The sequence below is a fragment of the Phalacrocorax aristotelis genome, chromosome 1 (assembly GCF_949628215.1).
Source record: "Phalacrocorax aristotelis chromosome 1, bGulAri2.1, whole genome shotgun sequence".
NCBI lineage: Eukaryota > Metazoa > Chordata > Aves > Suliformes > Phalacrocoracidae > Phalacrocorax > Phalacrocorax aristotelis.
In genome coordinates this window covers 101,284,216-101,293,928 of record NC_134276.1, presented here as the reverse complement: position 1 = coordinate 101,293,928, position 9,713 = coordinate 101,284,216, and the positions used below count along the sequence as shown (strand labels likewise).

General features: G+C 60.4%; 1 protein-coding gene across 1 annotated transcript in view; it reads left to right on the top strand.

The window, feature by feature from the left end:
- Nucleotides 1–4,324: 4,324 nt before the first annotated feature.
- Nucleotides 4,325–9,713, top strand: part of SIM2 (SIM bHLH transcription factor 2) — a 61,593-nt gene continuing 56,204 nt past the window's right edge. Inside the window, exons 1-2 of the mRNA XM_075100293.1 lie at nt 4,325–4,681; nt 5,056–5,238. Coding sequence (XP_074956394.1) covers nt 5,064–5,238 — 175 coding nt within the window. The 5' untranslated portion in view covers nt 4,325–4,681; nt 5,056–5,063. The remainder of the gene's footprint in view (nt 4,682–5,055; nt 5,239–9,713) is intronic.

The window sequence follows — 9,713 nt, the reverse complement described above, 5'->3', positions numbered from 1 at the left end:
AGCCTCCCTCCGCGGCGGGGCGCGGGGAAATCCCCCGCGGTCACCCACCCGCGTAACCCCCCCACCCCAAACACCCCTCCACACACAGGCCGTGGGGCGCTCAAGGGCTCTGCCCCTCCGCGCAAGCCCCGGTGCCCCCCGGCGCGCCGCAGGCGGACAACGCGCCGTTCGCGGCGGAGGAGCCGCTGCCGGTAGAGTCTGTCCGTGCGGCGTGGGTTTGAGTTTGGGGTTTTTTTTCCCCACACACACACACGTTTTGCCGTTTATTTTCCATTTTTAGTTTAAACCCTTCGGAGGGAGGAGCGGGAAAGGGAACTGTCCCCCCGCATTACAGCTCACCTGGGGAAAAAACGCTCTCCCTTTACCTCCGCCCCGGTGCAGAAGAGCTTCCCCCTCGAACCGGGGAAAGGGCTCGTTAAATAACAGCGGGTTGGGTTTTGCGTGTGTGTGTGTGCGCCCAATTTATCATTCAACAATAACGTGGCAGTGAAAATATGATCTGAATATTTAAATAATTCACTGTTTTCTTTATTCTCCTTATTTATTTTCGTCCCTGGCGTGGAGTTTCTTATTCAAACGGCCGGAGGGAAGCCCTTCCCTGAAGGTCCCTGCGGCCACCTCGGACTCACCGAGTTGAATATCGCGAATCCCCCTCGATAGGTTTGGGTCACCCTTGTAGCAACGTGATTTTTTTTTTTCTTTTTCTATCGGGATTATGTTGTAACCATTCGCAAAGCTGCCCTTTCTCCAAACCACTGTAATTTGTTAGAAACGTAACGTCCTCCCCTCTCGTCTTTCTTTGAGACCCAAACGCTCGTCCCTATATGTTGTTTACCGGACACCGAAACGTCCCGTATAGTTTCCTTCTCGGGGTTAGCGATCGCAGAGCTTATTGTATCGGAGCCGTTAGGACCTGCCTTGAAATCCAGCTTCTTTCCCGCATATATATATAAAAATATAGATATTAAAAAATACTTTTCCCCCGTATAATTTATTTTACCTCTGCTACTGAGTCCCGTTTCGGCGGCGGGCGGAGGTTGTATTGAGTTTTGAGCATGTCCCCGAAAGGCTGAAGTTTCTTTTCCACTGGTGTTTTGGTGTTTTGGTTTGTTGGTTTGTTTTTTTTTCTAGATTAATTTTGGTTTGGTTTTGCTCGGCGAGAAGAAGTCCCGGGCGGAGCGTGCCTACGTAAAAAGAAAAATAGAGCGGCGGGTTTAATCGCCGACTACATCTGCCGTCCCCGAGCCTGCGCCCTGTGAGAGGGGTCCCCCTCTGCCACGGGGCTGCGGGGCTGCTCCTGTTTTGCGGGTAAAAAGGGCAATGCGGGAGGGTAAAACGGGTCCCACCGCTCTGCAACCCTTTCGTTCAGGTTTCCTTGACCTGGAAGCCAGCTCTAGCCTAAATCCCACCCAGGACGGCGGGGCAGGGAGCCTGTTCCCCGTCCCCGCCGTCCTCCCTTGCAAAAGCCGACTTCCCCCAGCCGCGCCACCCGAGGGACGGGGACGCCGCCGGGTACCTGAGCCAGGAGCGGGGCGGATTTGTGACGGGAGCGGGCGAGAGGCCATGCGGGACGGGCCCGGGGCCCGTCGGGGTGCCGCTCCCCGGCCCTTTCTTGCCCCACTTTTCAAGCAGAAAAGGTGCCCCAGGCTCCCAGCTCGCCCGGGGACGGCACCCCCGGGTGCGGTGCGGCAACCGGCGTTCCCCGGCCGGCGCGGCCCCGCGGGGGCGGCCCGGGCCCCCCCCGCCCCGGGAACCGGGGCAGCCGTGCCGGCGGCGGGGAGGTTAAAGAGCGTGGCCTTTCCCTCGACAACGCCGGGCCGGGCCCTTTCTGGTGTAATAGGATAATTAGAGAGGGGCGGGCGAGCTTAAGCAAACACACTCGGCCGCCGGCCGGGCCTCTCCGGGGGATTAATATTAAGGACGGGTGCATTGTGTTTTGCAAACGGGGGCTCCCATTCCCCCCTCGGCGTCCTCCCCGTGCCCGCGGTTTGCGGAGCCGCGCCTCGCCGTGCTCTGCCCGCCGCTCCGTGCCTGCTCCCTCCTTTTCTTCGCACGGAGGGTGCTTTAATCCCCGCTGCTTTAATCTCCGGCTGCAGCCCGGCTCCCCCACTCCGCGCAGCCGGGATGGTGGCGGGCCCACGCGTGTTCGTGCGCAGCAGGCCCGCGGGGCAGCTTTTTTTGCGAGGGGCGCTGGATGGGGCTGGTTCCCCGTGGGGGTGGGTGTATGTACGTGTGCGTGTGTGTCCCCACGCCCGTGCCACTCGCAGCAGCGTGGCGGTACCCTCGGAGCGCGAAGGGCTCCCGTCGGGTCGCGGCCGCGTCAAAGCCAGGCCTGGCACGGCGCGGTCCTGTCCGGGCCCGCTTTAATCCTGTCGCTCGGGCCGTGACGCTGGCGGGGAAGGGAGGACTGCGGCACCGCTCTTGTTTCAGCGGCTGCTGTGACAACCTCTGCAAAAGCCGGCCCCGAGCCCTGCAACTACAGCCCCGTGAGCGCCGTGTCGCCCGGCTCTGCCCACGCCGGATGCGTGGGCCCGCCGCCGGGTCTCCGCCGCGTGGAGTCCTGCAGACCCCGGGAGCTCGGGGGGTTTCTTCCACCTCCCCCCGAGGACCCGCTTGGGCCGCTCCGGGGTGAAGCCCTGGTCAGGGGCGGCCCGTCGGACAGCGGGGAGTCACGTCGGGGGTTGTGTGGGGTGGTTGTGAGGGGCAGCGGCTGCCGGCAAGGCACCGGCGAGGGGTGAGAACGGGACAGGGGGGCCCCTCGGCACCCCCCGACGCCTCCTTCGGGGCTCGGCCCCGCACCTCCCCTCGCCCCGCACGCAGCGGTGCGAGGGGCCGTGTACAAATTTGTGCGTGTGCGTGCCTTTGTAAATGTACTCGTGTGTGTATATACGCACACACACGTGCAATGCGTGTGTAAAATATAGGTTATGTTTATATAGAGTGTAAATGTGTGCTATGTATAGGTATGCAAGTGTGCATGTCACACACACACGTATGTACGTGTACGCAGGTACGTTTTCCCCCTTTTACCCGGTGCAAAAACAACAGGGGAAAGCGCTCGGCTGAATTAATGGCGCTGCAAGTGGGTCTGGTGAAGGAGGGCCCGCGCGTGACGCGGCCCCACGCATGCTCGTGCCCCGGCCCCCCTCCGGCAGCCGGGATCACGGTTGGGGGTACAAGTCCCACCCCACCCCTCCGGCCCCCGGCGCCGCGGGGTTCAGGGCCGGTGCACCAAGGGACGGCGGGTTATGGGGCGAGGGGGCCGGGGGTCTCCGCCGGCGCCCCGCGGCCGCGTGGGGAGGTCGGGGGGAGCGGGCTGGGGCTGCCAGAGCAAAGGGCCCCCGCCCCCGGCTCCCCCCGCCCTGGCCTCCCGTCCCATCGTAAGTGCTAATTGCGGCTCTTTTCTGGCTCCTCTGTATTTGGGTCCCTCGGAGGGCGCTGCGCGGGAGGACACGTCACGGATACATTATCCCCTCCCCTCTTGAGGCTCTCCTGGCTTTCTGCAGCCTTTGCGAAAGAATTAACCGAGGGGTCCACTTCAGAGCTCCTTCTGCCCCTGGAAAAAAAAAAAAAAAAAAAAAGAAAAAAGAAAGGAAAAAAAAAGGAAAGAAAAAAAAAGCGGAGATATCGGTGCTTTCAGGCGAGGAGCGTGGCGGCTAGGATTTCCGAGAGGAGGGGAATTTTACCTTCGATCCTTGCTGTACGGTGAGGATCGCTGCTCCTTGCGGGAGGTGAATGTAGCAAACCCTCCCTTCGCCTTTGAAAGGCATGTCTATGCGAAAGAGCCACCGCCTTGCTCTTTAAATACGTGACCAATAATACTACTAATAATAATAAAAAAGAAACAATTCCTGATCTTGCAAATTCTTTTTCTTTCAAAGGAGGAAAAAAAAAACCAACCAATAAATAAATCCAACAAAATCAGACCCGCGCCTTTGCCAGCGCTCGGACTTGTTTGGAAAGAGACAACGCTGAAGTGGCACTAGTCCCGAGGAAAACGGATCCTTTAATTTGACTCCGCATGAGAACCACATTTGGAGCTGGGCGCAGCGGCCGGAGCGGCGGGAGCAGCCCCGCGGCCAGCGGCCCCCCGCGCCCCCAGCCCCGCCGCCAGCCCGGCCCCGCCGCCGCCGCCTCCGCCGCCCCCCGGGGCCGGGCGCCCCCCGCGCCCCGGCGCTGAAGGAGCCCCTCGGCGAAGGGGGAAAGCTTCTTTCTGCAGCAAAGACCGACCGCCGCCCGCCGGGAGCTGGCCGAGAGGGAAGCGTCGGAAGGAAATGCCAGCTTGTGATTTCGGAGCACTCCAGCCGTCGGCTCCCTCCGCACGGGCTCTGACTTTCGTTTAGCGGGGGCTGCCTCGCCGGCTCGTCCGCTCCTCGGCACCTCGGGCTCCGGGACCAGATCGTTGTGCACTTCGTTAAACGAGCAGCGCGGTCTTTCCTTTCATTTTTCTCTCCCTCTCTTTTTTTTTTTCTCCCTAAGAGACAAAGTGTCCAAAAATGGTTCAGCCTGCTTAGCCCAATGATTTCTTGCGTGGACGCTCTGTTTTTAATATTCTTTTATTATCATTTACGGACGGGGAAGGATTGAGTAGAAGAAATCCTTCAGTGAAGGGAACCCAGTGCTTTGCTCCCCGTTGAGGAGAAGATCCGACTCCAGCTGCAGGCAGAGGACCGCGCTTCGTGTAGGTCTTTCAGTCTCGGTTTCGAAGCCCTAGATATTGAAGGGTCAGAGCAGAACTGCCTTCTCCCGAGCGGCTTGCCTGCCGTGGCTGTGCTCAGAGATCGCCTCCCCCCTCCTCGCACCGTTTCTGTTGGTGTTGTTTTTGTTTGGTTGGTTTGGCTTTTTTTTTTTTCCCCCTCCCCTTCCCCGCTTTTTTTCCTACCCCCCGTGTTGGTTGTTTTTTTTTTTTATATTACTATTATTATTTTATTTGATTTGGGTGAATTCCCTCCCTCCCTTCCTTAAACGAAAATACTAACTCTGAAGCCGAAATCCATGCCCCCTGCCATTCGGAAGGATCGGGTCTAATATGCCAGTGTCATCTTCGCCTTGCAGTAGTCGCGATGAAGGAAAAATCCAAGAACGCGGCAAAGACTAGACGGGAAAAAGAAAATGGAGAATTCTACGAACTGGCCAAACTCCTGCCCCTGCCCTCGGCCATCACCTCCCAGCTGGACAAGGCGTCCATCATCCGCCTCACCACCAGCTACCTGAAAATGCGAGCCGTCTTCCCCGAAGGTAACACCCCGGGGCTCCCCGGGAGGGGCCGGCCGCCTCCCGCCGGGCCCGCACGGGAGGGACGGGGCAGCGGGGGGGGGGGGGGAGGCACGTATCCCCTGATGAGCCCGCATCGCCTCTGCGTCCTGGGAGGAAGGGAAGTTGTTTGCAGGGCTCCCAGCCCCGGGTGGCAAACGACGGGCGAGGGAAGGAAAAGCCGCCGGAGGTGGAAGGGAGCTCGCTTGCCTGGGAAGGGGAGGCAGCGCCGCGCCGCCCGAGAGCCGGGGCTTGCCGCGGGGGTGCCGTGCGGAGGGGCGGGCTGCAAGGCTGGTCCCGCGAGGCCTAAACACGAAAACATTTCGCCACGGCCGGGCGAAGGAAAACGAGCCTCCTCCGCGCCCCGGGAGCCGCGTCCGGGGGCGCGGGATGAGCGGGGATCCCGGCCGGGGGCTGTGCCGGGCTGGCGGCGGCGGCGGGGGGGACGACAGAGCCAGCCGGTTAATCCTCCCCTTCTCGCCCCCCTCCTCCTCCTCCTCTGCCGCCGGTTCAGCTCCTTCTGCTTGGGGGTCAGCGTCCCGAAGGGAGCGGGCTCTGATCGCCTCCGCTGTGCCGGGGTCCGCGGCCCCAGGAGGCAGCCGGCCCGGCCCCGGGGGAGGCCCCTCGGCCCGGCGCTCCCGCCGGTGCCCAGGCACGGCCTGGGGCTGGGGGGGGGGAGGGGGGGAAGAGAAATAGTGTGGGTGTTATGGTTTTGGTTTGGATGGAGTTGTCTGGAGGTAGGGACGCAGGCTGGGAAATAAGGTGCGGTGGCCCCCTTGAGAGGCCCTCCGCCTTCTCCTGGGGCTGGGGAGAGCGGGGAGGGCGGTCCGACCCCAACCTGCCTCCGAGCGGGGCCGGGACCCCGCTGCCCCACGGCCGGGGTCGTGAGGGGCCGGGGCCGTGCGGGGCGCTGAGCGTCCGTGGCTTTTGCAGCTCTTCTCGGAGACGGGCAGCAACGAGGCCTGACACCGCGCTTTCCTTCTCCCGGGGTTTGGTAGAAACCACCCCACCGCCCCCGGCCATCCTCGCAGCTACACCCCGAACGCCGAAAAGGGCCGCTTTGGGCGAGGGGAGGCGGCCGGCGCCCATGGGGAGACCTCGGCCCCCCGTCCTTTCCGTGCCGCCGCTGAGCTGATGGGAGGCGTGAAATGAGACGCTGGTTAGTGTCTGCGGGTGGCTAAATAAAGCCCAGGTTCCCCCTTTGTCATTTGTTTGTGCCTCTCCGGACGAGGAGGGGGGGAGTGAAGGAATTAGCAAATTCCGGAGTGGAAGGTCTGCTCTCCGTCGCGGTTTCTAAGGAGCTTTATTAAAAGCCTGCAAATTTAAAAAATAAATAAATAAAAGAAAGAAAGGGAGGGGGCGGCAAATACCCCACTCCCAAACCGAGAAAAGCTTACCGTTATGGCCATCTAATTCAGTAATTTCGAGAGCAAATACTGGCAGTGCTACGGAAAGCCAGGGCTCCTTCAGCGTGCGCTCCCGAAGCACGCCGAGTTAGCGGAGCAAGGGGAAGCAAGGCGCTGCTCCGCTCCAATTTCCAGCCATTATCCCCCCTCGGGAAATTTCCCGGTGAGAAATAGCGCGTCGTAATTTCGGGGGGCCGCTCGCCGGCCCTTGCTGGGGAGCGTCCCCCCGAATGGTTTTGATTTAGGAGGGAAAAAAAGCGGCAAGTTTCGAGATGCTGCTGAACGCGTCCCTGCTTTTCCAGCCCTACTGATCCTCAAGAGCAATAAGACGGCCCCGGGAGCAGGTTTATACCCACAGCTCGGGTGTGTTTTATGTGTCTGTCTTCCTTAAACAGGCCGGGCGTGCGCTTCCGCACACTCTGCTTATTAAGGGCAACGTTTAAATGCATACAGCGAATTCCTGATCTTTCATCGTCTTAAGTACGGATGGAAAATACGTTTAAAACCAAAGCTTTGCATCCAGGGATGACAGGCCGGGGGAATAACCCCCTCCGGTCCCCGAGCCGTGCGTTTAGTGCCTGGAGGGGCGGAGGGCAGAGGGGGGAGCCGGAGAGAGGCGGCCGCGGGCAGTGCCCACTCCCCCGCCGGGCGTTTGGTGCCGGGCGGGGGGTGTGTGTGTGACAGACGGCACACGGTCCCGCATCGCCCCTCTCTTCCCTTCCCCTCGGGATCTGTGTGCGGAGGGAGGGGAGAGGGTCCTCTACCCCACCCCCACCCGGCTGGTGGTTTCCAGTTGGCTTTACTGGGAGGGGAGCGGGGGGAAGCCCGACAGCCCCAGAGGGCTGCCCGGCACGGCATCTTAAATTCTGCGGGCAGTAAGACCTGGGGAGAAGTGCCCCTTCGAGAGTGCTGGACCCGATTAGGGGCACACACAAACACACCCCCACGTCCGAGGTCCTGGGGCTTAAAGTAGAGGTGGGCTCCTAACAGGCCCCCTCGCCACCCGCCGGCCTTTGCCCCCGGGGCAGTGGGAGCCGGACTGACCGCCCTCCCCCGGGAGTCGTCCCCGAAGCGGGTCCAGCGCCCCGGGACGCCCCGGCCGGCACCAAGGGGGGAATCACCCCCGAAAGGCTCAAGGGAGTTCTCTTCTTCCAGCCCGAGGTGGTGGTGTGGTGGGGGGGACGGGCCTGAGACGCCTCCAGCATGCGTGCTAGGCCCGGCGGAGCTGCAGCCAGCCTGATCAGAAACGTTGTCCAGCTATAAAACTGGCTCCCAGCTCTGTCTAGACTGGAGGGGAAGACAGAGGGCTGTGTTTTTAAAAACTCCGGTGGATGGCTTCCCCCACCTGCTTTATTTCCAGAGTGAGCTGACACGTAGTTTAGGCAAAGTTTGGGACCCTCACCGGGCTGCCTAGTCTCAGCGCTTCGGCAGGGCTTGTAAGGGGGTTCGGACAGGTCTCCCCTTGCTCACCCCGGCCAGGGTTTTCCCGAAGATGCACATTTTGGACTAAACACACGGATTCCGCTCCCCCCACCCCCCCACCCCCAGCCCCCTCCGCCCCGGAGGCGCCCGATCAGGCTCAAAGAAACGAGAGTGAAAGGAGATTTATATTTCAGCTCCTTTCTCCCCTCAAAGTGCAAGCCCTGGAAGGCACAATTTCGTGCTCCGGTCTCACAGATTTTGCCGTGCGGTTTCGCTCTGACCTTCAGATGCAGGAATTAAAGTCCAGAAGACAGCAGCAAGCTACGGCCTCCCCCACGCTCCTGCTCTGTAAGATCGTCTTCTCCGGCGTTTTGATTTTTTGCCAAGGCATTTATTACTGTAGAACGAAAATACACCACGGGACTTCTTCTGTCTTGACTGTCAGTATTTTTTTTCCCCTAAAAATGTGCAAATGAAAGAAAGAGACGCGAGAAGAAATTGCGTTTAAAAACCGCGATTCGCTGCCGCCCGGTTATGGCAGACCGGTTAAATTGTGACCCACTCCCTCCCCCATCCCCGGCTCAGTTTCCAAAACTGTCTATAAAACCGCACGTTTCTGGATGTTTAAACAGGACGGGAACGAGCTGATTAATCAGTGACCCAAAAGATAATGCGCGCTATACAAAATAATCTGAATAAAACGACTCAGCGGTAGATCTGAGACTCCAAGACGCAGACAATAGAAATCACTAGGAACAGACAGAGTTTTCGGTCCCTATTTAAACTTGGCCGTGAATTAATATTTTAAGAAAATCAAGGCGAATTGCAGCTATTTCATCATCTAATTTTTATACGCACTCGGAAGGGGTTCATTAATGAATTAAAAATAAATAAAGAAAGAAATCCCGAGCCGGCGGCGTGAGTAATCCCCCTACAAAACCGTGCCTCTATTGTAATAACCGCTAATAGTGGCATTAAAAGCTCTTACTAAAACACAAGAGCCATTAGGGCTTCCCTGGGGCTGGGCGGCCGCTGCCGGCGGTGGGATCTGGCAGCCCCTCGGTGCGGAGACGGGCGGCGGCAGAGGGGTCGCTCCGGGAGGGCGGGCGGGAGGGAGGGAGAGGGTCCCTGCGCTGGTGGCTGTGGCTCTGTCCGGAACCTCGCTGTTTGTCATGCGTCCCCTTTCGGGCCTGTTAACGGGATCTGGTGTTCCTGGCTCGCCGGGATGAGCTGGGTTTGGCGTTGTCCGGCCGTCCTGGAGGGCGTTTTTGTTGTTTGGATCTTTTTTCCTTCTGGGAATTGGCCTTTTTCTTTTTTCTTTTTTTAAAACTAAAGTCTTGATCTTCACGCCCGTCGCTGCCCCCGCCCAGCACTCGGCCGCCTTTCCGGCCGCTGACGCTGAAGCCCGCAGAGAGGGGGTGGGAGGGCCGCTACATCCCCGCCGAAGTTAACCGCAGCCCTGCTCTTTCCCAAAGCCACCCCGTCGTGGGAGCCCCCCGCCCTGAGTAGAGGCTACCCCCGCCGGGGCCGGGGGCTCCCCGCCGGCCCCAGACCCATCCCGGCCCCTCGGCCCCGCCTGCCAAGCGGTGCGATGCCCTGTGCCGTCGGGGCTGTCGCCCCCCGCCGCAGACC